This window comes from Cricetulus griseus, chromosome 4 (genome assembly GCF_003668045.3).
Source record: "Cricetulus griseus strain 17A/GY chromosome 4, alternate assembly CriGri-PICRH-1.0, whole genome shotgun sequence".
In the NCBI taxonomy this organism is placed as follows: domain Eukaryota; kingdom Metazoa; phylum Chordata; class Mammalia; order Rodentia; family Cricetidae; genus Cricetulus; species Cricetulus griseus.
Window position 1 is genome coordinate 71,366,814 of NC_048597.1, and position 13,840 is coordinate 71,380,653.

The 13,840-nt window shown below is 47.2% G+C and overlaps 1 protein-coding gene across 1 annotated transcript; it reads left to right on the forward strand.

The window, feature by feature from the left end:
* Window positions 1–9,923: 9,923 nt before the first annotated feature.
* Gsc2 (goosecoid homeobox 2) lies at window positions 9,924–11,312 on the forward strand. The gene is made up of 3 exons (XM_027413382.2): window positions 9,924–10,188; window positions 10,301–10,554; window positions 11,211–11,312. Exons 1-3 carry the CDS (start codon window positions 9,936–9,938, stop codon window positions 11,310–11,312), a joined length of 609 nt encoding a protein of 202 aa, XP_027269183.1. The 5' UTR covers window positions 9,924–9,935.
* Window positions 11,313–13,840: the final 2,528 nt, after the last annotated feature.

Sequence of the window (13,840 nt, forward strand, 5' to 3'; positions counted from 1 at the left end):
ATTATTTCTACCCTGTAGTGGGCTAACTAATATCCCCTCACGGATGTCTCTATCCAAATAGCCAGAACGTGTGAATATGTTGCCTTACTCAGCAAATGGGATTAAACTGAGGACTTGGAGACAGGGGCTGTCCCTGAGGTATTCCACCGGCTCCACCATAGTCACAATGACTCTAACAAAAAGAGCAGTGAAAAGTCAAAATGAGGTACCTGTGAGAAAGACCCATCCATTCCGGTATTGTGGGATTTGCTGACGATGGGAAGAGGACACAAGCCATAGGCCGTGGGTGATTTCTAGAAGCTTGAAGAGTCCAAGAAAGCTAGGCATGATGACACACATCTGTAATCCCAGCTCTTGGACTGAGGCAGGAGGACTGTTTTGAGTTTGAGGCCAACTTAGGGCTACATAGCAAGGGTCAACAACAGAAAATAAATAAAAGAGCAAAGGATGATGTTTTAAAGAAACTTCAGAACAAAATACAGCTAGTGGACACCTTGATTCCAATCAAAGAGACCTGAAATATCATAGCTGCCCATCTATGATGATTTGATACAACAGTCATGGGAAGTGACATCTGTCACAGTACTTCCTCTGTTCTTTTTGGGATTTAAATTACATCATTTTTCCTTTCCTTTCTTTCCCTCCAACCCTTCCCATGCACTCCCTTACCCTCTCTCAAATTTGTGGTTCTATTGTTTTACACACACACACACACACACACACACACACACACCTAAATATATAAATACAACCTGATAAGTATGTATAGCATTACTTGTATGTGTATGACTTCAAGAACCAGTTTGGAGCATCTTCCCTGAGGAAGACTATTTTTGTACCAGGCCTTTTCTTTTGGGCCGCTAACCAATTCTCAAATCATGACATTGAGACTTCTTATTAGTTATGAATACTTGGCCTAGATTAGGCTCATTTCTGGCTAGCTCTTTTGACTTAAATTAACCTGTTTCTCTTCATCTACCTTTTGCCTCAGGGTTTTTCACTTTTCTTTCCTTCCGTGTATCTTACTTTCACTGCTTCTCATGTCTGACTGGCTAGTGGCTACCTGGCTTCTGCCCTGAGCCTGTCCCTCATTCTCTCCCCCTCCTTCTGCTCTCCTTCCTCTTTTGTTCTTCCCCTGAACCTAGATTTCTCCTCCTATTTATTCTCTCTGCCTGCCAACCTCACCTATCCTTTCTCTGCCTAGCTACTGGCCATTCGGCTCTTTATTAGACTAATCAGGTACCTTAGGTAGGCAAGGTGAAACAAATGCAATGCGTCTTTACATAACAAAAACACATCCTTACATCATTATACAAATGCAGCATAAACAAATGCAACACACCTTTGCCCATTAAGATTCCACAACAATTTTTCCCATTCTCAGCATTTTTTCATTACCTGTAGTGGGTTTTGTGTTTTGTTTTTTAACTGGGCTTGAGGCCCCATGACACTTCCCCCTTGCATATTATCATGCCTATCTATTGGTATCATCCTTGTTCAGGTCTTGTTTAGGCAGCCATGCTGATAAGATTTCATGGATATATCTTCTCAGACATTTTTAAGAGACAAAAATCTCACAACAAACTTCCTGTTCCCTTGGCTCTTGCAATCTTTCCACCCCCTCTTCTGCTATGATCCTCTAAGCCTTAGCTTTGAGAGTTGTATTATAGAAGAATTACTTATTCTTCGCATTTTTGATTGGATGTGGTTTTATGTAATGTTTCTGTATTTTTCAAGAAAAAGTTTCTTCGATGGGGGAGCGTGGCAAGGCCTCTACTTATATGTGAGTGTAAGGATAAATATTTAGAACATGGGTAGGGGCTGTGTTGATTTAGTAAATGGTAGTTGCAGGCTCTCCTCCAAGACTCATGACTTCACTAGCCCTTGTAGTTGGTTGTCTCCAGTATCTACCAGGCATGTTTTTCCTCCTTTTGAGTGGCCTTAAGTCCAATTAGAGAGCTATTGGTTACTACCAAGGTGTGTGTACCACTATTGCACCCTTAGGGATATTGGACATCATACCACTATTGGTTACTGTTCGCCCCTGGAAGCCTGCAAGGCACTTTCTGGTGTCATGAAAGCTAGTCTCAGGAAGGAGGTTTTCAGATCAGTACCAGCTCAGATCCTCTGGATTCTATGTCCAAAGTATATGGTGCTTTCAGCAATAGGGACTCACCTTTAACTTCTGGAACAACCTCCTTGAACAACATTGACCAACACCTCAAAAGAAATTTCTTTTGGGGGGCAGTTTGAGACAGGGTTTCTCTGTGGCTTTGGAGGCTGTCCTGGAACTAGCTCTTGTAGACCAGGTTGGTCTCAAACTCACAGAGATCCGCCCGCCTCTGCCTCCCGAGTGCTGGGATTAAAGGCGTGTGCCACCACCGCCCAGTCCAAAAGAGATTTCTTATGCTCGTTATTGGAGTTTTATTAAATTGTCTGTGGCTCTGTGGGGAGGGAGCTTTGCCAGTCCAGATGGGAAATTTTTCATTTAAACTATATGTGTAGACACAAACTTACATGTTTTAAATGTACTCTTAGGTAGATAGGTAACGTGTCTCCTTATCACTTTTCCAAACATTCTTACTATTATTCTACCCTCCTCCCTCCCTTTCCTGTGTTAATCTCTCTCTCCCTCCTAACTAAAGCACCCCTGCTGCTTTCCCACTCCTCACTTCAGATTACTTTTACCCTGCTATTCCCCTCTCTACTGCACCGCCACCATGGTCTCTTTTGAGTTTCCTGGCTTCTGCAGTTACCCCAGGTTATATACTCACATCTGAAGATATGGAGCTAGGAACTTCAGACACAATATTTGTCTTTCTCGATATGGGTTACCTCACTCAATACAGTTTTATTTTTCTAGTTCCAGCCTGCAAATTTCATAATTTCAGTTTTCTTTATAGATGAGTGGTAATTCCATGACATATATATATATATATATATATATATATATATATATATATATATCATGTTTTCATTATCCATTTGTCCACTGAAAGATGTTTAGATTGTTTTCATTTCCTAGCTATTGTAAATAGAGCAGCAATGAACATAGCTGAGCAAGTATCTCTGAAGCAGGATGTTATGTCCTTTGGGCATACATCAAGAAGTGGTATAGCTGGGTCACATGCAGACTTATTTTTAGCAATAGAGAAGATTATGTAACCCAAAGCCTTCAATCCAAGCAGAAACCCACCACCTTTACTATGTCTCTACAGCAGCCTATGCTTCTGTGGGGCATAAAAGGACGCTTCAAAGAGTCCCTGTGCCCTGAGCATAATCTCACTCGTGAGTCCTGCTGCTGTTTACAGAACATCTGATCTGCACTACTGCTTTGCTGTTCCATAAAATGCCCTTACTTTTGCAATCTGTGTGTACCTTTATTTCAGTTATTTGAATTAGATGCCCAGAACCTGGAAATGCCCAGTCCAGACATCAACCACAAATAACAACAACAACAACAAAAGGAATGGGGATACATTTCATCGATGGAGTACCTGCCTAGCATACTTAAGATGATAGGCTTACCCTTCAGTACTGAAAAAATAGACGGCAGAATATTAACATGAGAATAAACATCTGGGCTGGAGAGATGCATCAGCAGTTAAGAGTACCTACTGCTCTTTTAAAGGATGCAGGTGTCTGTCTGTCCAGTTTCAGGAGGTCCATTGCTCTCTCTCTAACTCCTTCAAGCACTACACACATGTGCTATGTGGGCATAGATACAGGCAAACACCCACTCACATAAAATAAAAATAAACAACAAAACCTTTGCTTTAAAAATTAAACCAACAGATCGATAGAGTAGAATTCAGAGAAAAATCTTCATGGACTAGGGCTGTAGTTCTAGGGTAGATGCTTGCCTAGCATGTGTGAGGTCTTAGGTTCAATACCCTGTATGTCTAATAAATAAACAAGTCTTCACATTTGTGTTAGATTGATTTTTTACAGAAATACAAAACTTAATAGAGAAAGAATAAATCTTGTCAACATATGGTACTGGGTGAGATATGGAGCACACATATGTAATCCTAGTACTCCAGAGATGGAGGGAGGAAGGTTAAGAGTTCAAGACCATCCTCAGATACATAGTGAGCTTGGGGCCAGACTGGGATACATGAGTCCCTGGCCTCAAAATAACAGAAAAAGGCTCGAAACACAAATCAGGTGCCCATACAGTAAAAAAAAAAAAAAAAAAGTTGAGTCCTGGATTGGGGACTGGGGGGGTATATGGCTCAGTGGTTAAGCACTTACCTAACAAACAGGTCAAGGGTATGGGTTCTATCTGAAGCACCCACACCCAGAGATGGAGGTGGTATTGAATCCTATCTTATATCATATGCAAAATTTAACTTAAATGGATTAATGTAAGAGTTAAAACACATAAAGCTTATAAAACTATAAGCTATATTAGCCCCCATCTCCAGTGTTGTGGACAGATCCTAGGGCTTTGTGAATGCTAAACAAGCACTCTCCTATCTGAACTGCATCCCCAGCTCCTAGTAGTAAGTCTTGGATTTGACAATGGCTTCTTAGATGTGGCACCAGCGGCAAAAGCTATCAAAGACAAAATAAATTGAGTTTATTCAAATTTTAATATAGCTTTGTAGCTGAGTGGTGGTGGCACACTCCTTTAATCCCAGAATTTAGGAGGCAGAGGCAGACGAATCTCTGTGAGTTTCAGGCCAGCCTGATCTACAACTCAAGTTCTAGGACACCCAAGGCTGTTACGCCGAGAAACCCTGTCTCAATAAACCAAAAACAAAAGAGAAAAAAAGTATTTTTTTTCTTTTCTTGTAGTATGGAAGTTTTCTCCAAAGTCTTGTTGGGACCCAGGAAGTTCTAAAGGAGGAAATTCTAAAGAGAAGCTTGTTAAGACTCAGGAAGGAAACAACTCAAGAGTTTCAGGAAGTCCATGAAACTAACCAGATGCACAAGGCCTCTCCTTACCCATGGCAATAGAAGTAAGAGCTGTTGAGAAGACAGACAAGATCAGCTGCCTGCAGCTTTGAAGAGCTATCATCTATGCAGGAGGGGACTTTTGGTCTCTGAATTAATCACTTGTCCATTACTATGATAAAACATCATGACCAAATCAACTACAGAAGGGTTTTGTGTGCTTATAGTGCTAGAGGGATAAGAGATCATTCCCATTACAGTGGAGAAGCTTGGTAGAGGGCAGGAATCATGGCTGAAGCAGCAAGCTGAGAGCTCACATTTCAAACCACAAGCAGAAAGAGTGAACAGAGAACAGCATGGCATTTTTTGACAATTCATTTAACTTTATTTTATGTCCATTGGCATGAAGATGTTAGATGCCAGGGGAATTGAGTTATATATAGACAGTTGCAAGCTGTCATGTGGGTGATGGAACCAAATCCAGGTCTTCTGGAAGAGCAACCAGTGCTCTCAACCACTGAGCCAGCTCTACAGCATGGCTTTTAAATTCTAAGCGCAACCCCAGTCATACTTCCTCCAGCAGGCCTTACCTTCTAAACCTACTCAAACAGCACCACTAACTGGGGATCAAATATCAAAACATCTGAGCCTCTGGGGCCATTCTCATTCAAACCACCACAGTGAAGCAGCTGTCTTTGAGTCATTTCTGTTCCTGTAAGTTACTTCACCAAGTTAGACTTCAGCAGGATTCTTACTTTGGCTGTCATTGGTTCTCTGCTTGGGGTGAGTAGACATTTGTTCGCTTTATTCTCAGGAATGGCACATGACACTATAATGTGATGCAAGTGGCCCTGCCCCAATCATTGCCAGGCAAGTTCAAGAAGACACAAATGAGCCATATACCTGAGTGACTGCTACCTGCACAAGGCCTGGCTCACTGACACCTCAAGGTGGTCCTGAATGGCAGCATTGAGGGAGTCCCAAGGACACAGCTCCTGCAGAACACCATGTCACCATCCTACATGAAGAGAAATACAAGAGAAAGGAGGCAAGGTCCTGGGCAGTGAAGGAGGAAGATACATCAGACATCACAGAGGCCTTCCTACCCCTGGCCTTGCTGTCCTGTTCTGAGCAGAACTCCAGTTTGAGTGGGAGTAGTTGGCCGCATCATGCCCCTGGGCATTGCAGCGGATTTAGGTACAGTTGTTCTATATGGTTCTGCATGAAGATCTGCCAGACAAGGTTTCTACATCCAAAGGAACACATGGGGGTTTGGGGCTGTGGCAGTCATTCTGCACCAACAGGCAGGCTGAAAGGTCACACACACAGAGTTAGTAAGGCTATCCCCAAGCCTCTCAGATACGCTCACTCTGAGACCCTTGTGAAAGAGATGAGCCAGGAAGGTCCATCACTTCAAGTGCGTAGATAGCATCCTCACTGGTACTGGAGCAGTCAGCAGAGGAGCCTAAGAGAGGGCTTGGTAAGGTGGAAGAAGGGTGAGTGGGTAAGCTGCCGCTTCCTGGGCCCTCACCCGTGTCCAGAGCAGTTCTGTGTTGTTGGATTTTCTTTTTCTCTAGCTCCATGTTGGAATGACAAAATGTTGTTGGGTTTTTTTTTTTTTTGGCTCTTTTACTCTTTGGGGGGCCTGCCACCCAGCTCCCAAATAAATACACACTCAGAGGCTTATTCTTACTCATGAATGCCTGGCCATAGCTTGACTTGTTTCTTGCCAGCTTTTCTTAAATTATCCCACCTACCTTTTACCTCTGGCTTTTTCCTTTTGTTACTTCTGTATCTCTTAGCTTCACTCTTACTCCCTGGCTGGCTGGCCCCTGACATACTCCTCTCCTCCTATCTTGCTACTCCTTCTTCCCAGATTTCTCCTATTTATACTCTCTGTCTGCCAGCCCCACCTAGCCTTCCTCCTGCCTCACTATTGGCTGTTCAGCTCTTTATTAGACCATCAGGTGTTCTAGACAGGTAAAGAATCGCAGCTTCATAGAGTTAAATGCAACATAAACAAAAGTAACACATCTTTACATCATTAAACAAATGTTCCAAAGCATAAACAAATGTAACACACCTTAAAATAATATTCCACAACAGTTCTGGACACCTCACACATAGTAATTTGCTTAAAGCCTAAGAACAAATCTTTAATTTTTTTATTTTTAAACAATCTTATTTTGCATACCAATCCCAGTTCTCTCTTCCTCCTGTCCTCCCATCTCCCCATCCTGTCCTCAGAAAGGGTGAGACCGCCCATGGGGGAACATCAAAGTCTTTCACATCATTTGGGGCAGGATTGAGACCCTCCCTGCTTGTATCTGGGCTGAGAGAACATCCCTGCATAGGGAATAGGCTCCAAAAACCAGTTCATGCACTAGGGATAAATACAGGTTTGAGCAGCCCCATAGACTGTCCAAGCCCCCCCCCCCAGCTGACACCCATGTTCAGGGGGCCTAGTTGGGTCTCATGTAATTCTGGAGTCCGTGAGCTCCCAGTTGCTCAAGTCAGCTGTGTCTGTGGGTTTCCCCAACATGGTCTTGACCCCTTTGCTTATCACTCCTCCCTCTCTACAAATGGACTCCAGGAGTTTAGCCCAGTGCTTAGTTGTGGATCTCTGCTTTTGTTTCCATCAGCTACTGGATGAAGGCTCTATGATGGCATTTAAGGTAGTCATCAATCTCACTATAGGGGAAGGGCATTTAAGGTAGTCTCTCCACTATTACTTAGATTCTTAGTTGGAGTCATCCTTGTGGATTCCTGGGAATTTCCCAAGTGCCAGGTTTCTCCATAAGCCTATAATGGCTCCCTCTATCAAGGTATCTCTTTCCTTGCTCTCCCTCTATGTCCTTTCCCCAACTCGACCTTCCTGATCCCCCATGTTCCTCTCCTGCTCCCCTTCTCTGCTCCTCTCTCTCTTACCTCCCTCTCCCCTCCGCCTACACTCCCAATTTACTTAGGAGATCTTGTCCCTTCCTCTGGGGGGGGGGGGTTCCATGTATGTTTCTCTTAGGTTCCTCCTTGTTTCCTAGCTTCTTTGGGTTTGTAGACTGTAGGCTGGTAGTCCTTTGCTCTATGTCTAATATCCACTTATGAGTGAGTACATACCATGTTTGTCTTTCCATGTCTGGGTTACCTCACTCAGGATGGTTTCTTCTAGTTCCATTCATTTGCCTGCAAATTTCAAGATACCATTGTTTTTATCCGTTGAGTAGTGCTCCATTGTGTAAATGTACCTTTTTTTTTTCAAGACAGGATTTCTCTGTATTGCTTTGGAGCCTGTCCTGGAACTCGATCTGGAGACCAGGCTGGCCTTGAACTCATAGAGATCCACTTGCCTCTGCCTCTTGAGTGCCCTGGGATTAAAGGCATGTGCCACCAATGTGCACCATACCATATTTTCTTTATTCATTCTTTGGTTAAGAGGCATCTATGAGCCGGGCGTTGGTGGCTCACGCCTTTAATCCCAGCACTCAGGAGGCAGAGGCAGGTGGGTCTTTATGAGTTTGAGCCCAGCCTGGTCTCCAGAGCGAGTGCCAGGATAGGCTCCAAAACTACACAGAGAAACCCTGTCTCGAAAAACCAAAAAAAAAAAAAAAAAAGTCATCTATGTTGTTTCCAGGTTCTGACTATTACAAATAATGCTGCTATGAACATAGTTGAACAGATGTCCTTGGGTATATGCCCAAGAGTGGCAGTGCTGGGTCTTGAGGTAGATCAATTCCCAATTTTCTAAGAAACCACCATACTGCATTTTTTTTTTTTTGAGACTGTGTCTCACTATGTAGCTCAAAGATTGACCTGCCTTTGCCTCTTAAATGCTGGAATTAAAGGTACCACCCCACCAGGCCTTTATGTTGTTTTTGTTTTTAGACAGCTCTCACCAGACTGGCCTTCCCCTCATGCCATTCCTCTTGTCTCAGCCCCTGGAGCCCTGCGATTACAGACCTTCCTCCCCATTCTCAACATTTCTCCCCTTAAGAACGGCTCTTGGTAGTTGTTATGACATTGGACAGCCCAAGGGAAGGAGCCTTTGGAATATCACACAGCCAGGGAGAGCTTAGTAAAGCTGAGGCAGTCTATTGCTCTGTCCGGTGAGACACACAACTGATTTTCAAAGTTCAAAAGCAAAGTGTCTTAAGCAAAGGGCCGCAGGTCCAAAGCTTCGTAATTGAGAATGACATTAAGTTGAAACAAATACTGGTCACTGGTGGGAAGAATAGCGGACAGAGGTTATATTGCAGGCAGAGCAGAACTGACCTGGGTGAAGAGTAGGGGAGGAGCATGTGAAACAGCTCTGAGGCAGTGTGGTGTGAGGGGAATATTGATGTCTGAGGGAGTCGGGACAAGGGTATCAGGGGTCTTCTGAGACAGGGGCTAACAAGAGGACCGCCATTAGACAGGATTAGAAAAACCTTCTCGACCCTAGAAAGAACTCATAGAATTGATTGCCCTCCCGGCGTTCTGAGACAAGCAACAGATGAATCTCTGTGAGTTGGAGGCCAGCCTCAACCTCCCACCCTGGAGATGGTATTTTGCTACTGGAGAGTCAGGCCTGGGCTCCAAAGAGAGCAAGATCTGTGAAGTGGGATCACCTGACTGCCAACGGTACTGGGCTGACTCGAAGTTGGGGAGGAAGAAATTTGGATTCCAGGAATCGGCTCCACTCTCATGAGGAAAGCCAGGAGCAGAGGGGTGGCGGGGTCCCTGTGCGCTCAGAGGTCTCCAGGGCCCTTGCATCCCTCCCAGCAGGCGACTGCACCATTGGGGACAGTGTGGGCTCCTGACTACTTCCTTTCCCTTCAGCTTTGGACGAGGCAGAGCACAAGGCTCCCTCCTGGCAGCGTGGCTCCCTGCACCCAGACAGAGTGGCACTCCCTCCTCTGCAGCCAGGGATTAGCTCTCTGAGGACTGGCGACGGGATTAGCACGCGCGAAAGCGGCGCCCGGCCCAGGGATTACCGCACCTCCCACCCCACCCCCCACCCCCGACGTATTTATTTCGGCTGCTCTCGCCGGCGGCCCGCGAGCATGGCGACTGCAGGCAGTGCGGCGAGCCGCAGGGACCCTGGACGACCCTGCCCTTTCTCCATCGAGCACATCCTCTCCAGCCTGCCTGAACGCAGGCCCGCGGCGCGACCACCGCAGCAGGTCGGTGGCCAGAACCCCGCTGAGCCCGACGAGCCCGAGGCGTCTGCGGCCGCGGCGCCCTGCACCTGCTGCTGCTGCTGCAGCCCGCGAGCAGCACCCCGCGGAGCCCCGGCGGCGGCGGCGGCGGGACCCGGTGAGTGCGGTGAGACGGGCCCTGGGACCTCGCAGGGCGACCTGCAGGGCGAGCTCGGCTCCCACACTAACCCTAACCCTATACCTGACAGCGCCCTCGTACCGCCCCGCAGGCGTGCGGCTAGCGTGGCCGCTGAGGCTGGCACCGGCGGCGCCCTCGCCCCTGGAGGCTCCGAGCGCAGGCTCGCCCGCGCTGACCGGCGCGAGCGGCCCGGGTCCGCAGCGGCGCACGCGGCGCCACCGTACCATCTTCAGCGAGGAGCAGCTGCAGGCGCTCGAGGCGCTCTTCGTACAGAACCAGTATCCCGACGTGGGCACGCGCGAGCGCTTGGCGGTCCGCATCCGCCTGCGGGAGGAGCGCGTGGAGGTGGGTGTCCGTCCCGTCCCGCAGCCTGGAGGCCAACTCTGGTGTCAATCTTCTCTTTCAAAGACCGACCTTCCAGGCCGTGCCTCTCCTCATAGCCCTCCACGCTGAAGGGAAACTCCCAGGATCAGTGGATAGGGCGCAAGACCAGTTCCCCCAGGAGGTCTTTTGGGTGTTACTGGAACTAGAAGGGGTTAAGAGTAGTTTTCTCCGACTTTGTCTGTCTTCCCCGTTTCCCCTGACGATGAAAGATAGGTTCATTCGTGCTCCAGATGTGGGAAAGTTAAGAGATGGGCAAAACTAGCCAGGCATGGTGGCACACGTCTGTAGTCCTCACTCGGGGAGGTGGAGACAGAACCATGAGTTCATTGAAGTCATCCTTGACACATAGCGAGTTAGAAGCCTGCCTAGATTATGTGTGACTTAAAGAGAGACTGGAGACAAGGAGAGATATCCTGATTGCTACTGGGGAGACTAGGAAATCTCCATGTGGGGACTCTTTGATCCTTTTCTGTGTGTGGATAGGAGGAGGTGACGAAGGTCCATTCGCGTACATTTCTGTGGTGAAGTCTACCACCTGGCCCGCCTATCAGCCCTTTTGAAATTCTTTGGGTGTGGGTCTGTGGAGCCTGAGCCTTCCTGGTCCCCCTCCTCCTCAGGTCTGGTTCAAGAATCGCCGGGCCAAGTGGCGACATCAAAAGCGTGCTTCATCGTTGAGGCTCCTGCCTGGAACCAAGAAACCTCCCAAGGAGAGCTGTTGATGGTGTCCAGAGTTCTCCTGACTTCGGCAGTGACGTGGAGCCCAGCAAAGTAGGAAGGGGCAGACCTACTTGGACAGAAACTTAGAGGACAGAAGCCCCTTCCATCACTCTCTTGCAGTGTTCAGCTGCCAGGTGTTGGGACAGACGGGATCCAAGACCTCCTCCCCTATGAAGGGAGACACATGGGGCAGGACCTCTGCAGGTAAAGGGCAGGCATAGAGCAACTTCCTCAAGCACCATTACCACCTAGAGAGACCTCCTAACTCCATCCAGGACCCAAAGTCTTTTATAGTGGAGGCTACCTCGCCACCTCATGCCTGCCTCCAAGACTGGCCCCTTATGTATTCTTCCACCTTCTAAGCAGGGCAGTGGTATCTGCACAGTCCTGGGATTACTCTGTCCTCAAAGGTTCTGTACTGGACCATGGTATCAGGAGCAGTAGAATAAGAAGGCTATAGTTGGTATTTTCCAGGTCCCTGCACCTGCTCCTTCATCTCAGCCTTGTGCCAATACCAAGAAATAAACGAGATCTACAAATACCATAAACAGTCCAGAATCAAAAGTGCCATGTCTCAGGCTCCATTTCCACAGCTATTTAGGAGCTGTCTCCCTTCCCCATTCCCAGGGAACTGGGGATCAACATGTCTTAGAGAACACAGCTCAACAAGTCCTCAGTCCCAGTACCGTGTTTCCCCATCAGAATTAAAGCCAGAAGATGGTGGCAGGCCTCCTGGGATTTGCTATGGCCTCCAGGTACTACCAACCTGCTTCACAAATGGGAGATGTTTGGCTTTTTTTTTCCCTGGAGGTTTTCATACAGTAGTATCTGCCAATAGGGTGGTGAAGAGATTAAATTCAGGGAACATCCATCCCCACTATGTTAGGAAATGTCTGTCTTCCCCTCTGTAATCCAGGCCCCACAGAAGTGTGTGGGGTATACTAAGCATGAAAGATGGCTTCCATTCCCTGCTGACTTGTGCAGTGGGCTGGAGGCAGCTAACACCCCCTACACCTGCCTGATCTCCTTGCTCTGTCCCCTCACAGGTCTTGAAGCTTGCTGTGGTGTCTGCGAGAGACTTGGTCCATTCACAAAAGCTAAACTATAGAGCCAATGGCAGGAGGTCTTGGTACTATATAAAGATGGCTAATTTAGAGAACACCAAACAGGCATATATCCCCAGCCAGAGCTGTCCTAACACTGCTGGAGACCTCCAGGATAGGGACTTTCCTCCCAGTCCCTGGGATGCATACTTACGGCTGCCACCAGACTGTTCCTCCTGAATTTTGGCCTTGCCTTAGAAGATTTCACTGTCTAGTTTCAGACACAGCTGTCCAGGTCAGCTCACCTGCAGACTGGGGACCCTGTCCTCCTTGGTTCTCCAGAATCTGAGCTTGGCTGAGCTTCTGCCCTCCTCTCATCGTCACCGTGCCCTGCAGAGGCTCCTCACACTCCTCACCTGACACCTGACATTGACAAGTGTCCAGAAGTTCCATCTCAAGGCCTCTCCCATCTTCATTCTCTTCTTTAAAAACATCGTGCGTGTGTTTATTTGTGTGTGTGCTTGCATGTGTTTGAGTGTGTTTGTGAGTGTGTGAATGTGTGAGTGTGTCTTTGTGTGCATGGTGTGTGTGTGTGTGTGTGTGTGTGTGTGTGTGTGTGTGTGTGTGTTGCCTGCATGCATGTATGTGTACCACATGTTTGCCTGGTGCTGGTGGAAATCAGAAGAAGGTATTGGAACCCCTGGAACTAGAACTGTGTGCCATCATGTAGGTACTGAGAACTGAACCCAGATCCTGTGGAAGAGCAAGAGTGCTTTTAAAGAATGAGCTATCTCTCCACCACCTTCGGTTCTCTTCTTGATGTATCTTTTCCACCCTTAGATTGTAATTCCCATCTCTATGTCACATATATTTCCATCTCCAGTTCAGGCCTCTCCCCTGAGCTAAGTATGTCCATACCCTGTCAGTCTGTCCCCAGGGGTTGTCAGGCAACACTTGGAAAGCCACCGCCTCCTCACATTCGCTTTGTATTTGGTGAGCCAGTCCTCCGTTCATTGGCCTTGTTTAAGGACATGAATCACAGTTCTTGATCACCAATTGCCCTCTGTCACACCAAGTTCATCCAATTTCACCTCTAAATATATCAATAAACCCCAGAAAGCAGCTTCTCTGCAGCTTCAGCTACACTAACCTGGGGAAAACTGCCATCACCTTGCACCAAGACCATTGCAGCTTTCTCTAGTTATGTTCACCTGAACCCGCTCTGGCTTCCCTTTAATTCAAAATAAAAATGGTATTTCTTGCCAGGACCCCAATGACACTGGTAGACTGGCTCTGCCCCTCTGCCATCATGTCCTTCTTCACTGAATGGTGTGAGCAAAGGTCTGCTTGGGAATTTGCCTTGCTCCATGCCACTCTTGGGCTTTTGCACGTGCCTTTCCAGTTCCACTTGGCTGATGCCTATCCGTTCATGTTTTGGATCTACAATCACCTTCTGCCTGGGAAAACACAACATGACATGTGCTATG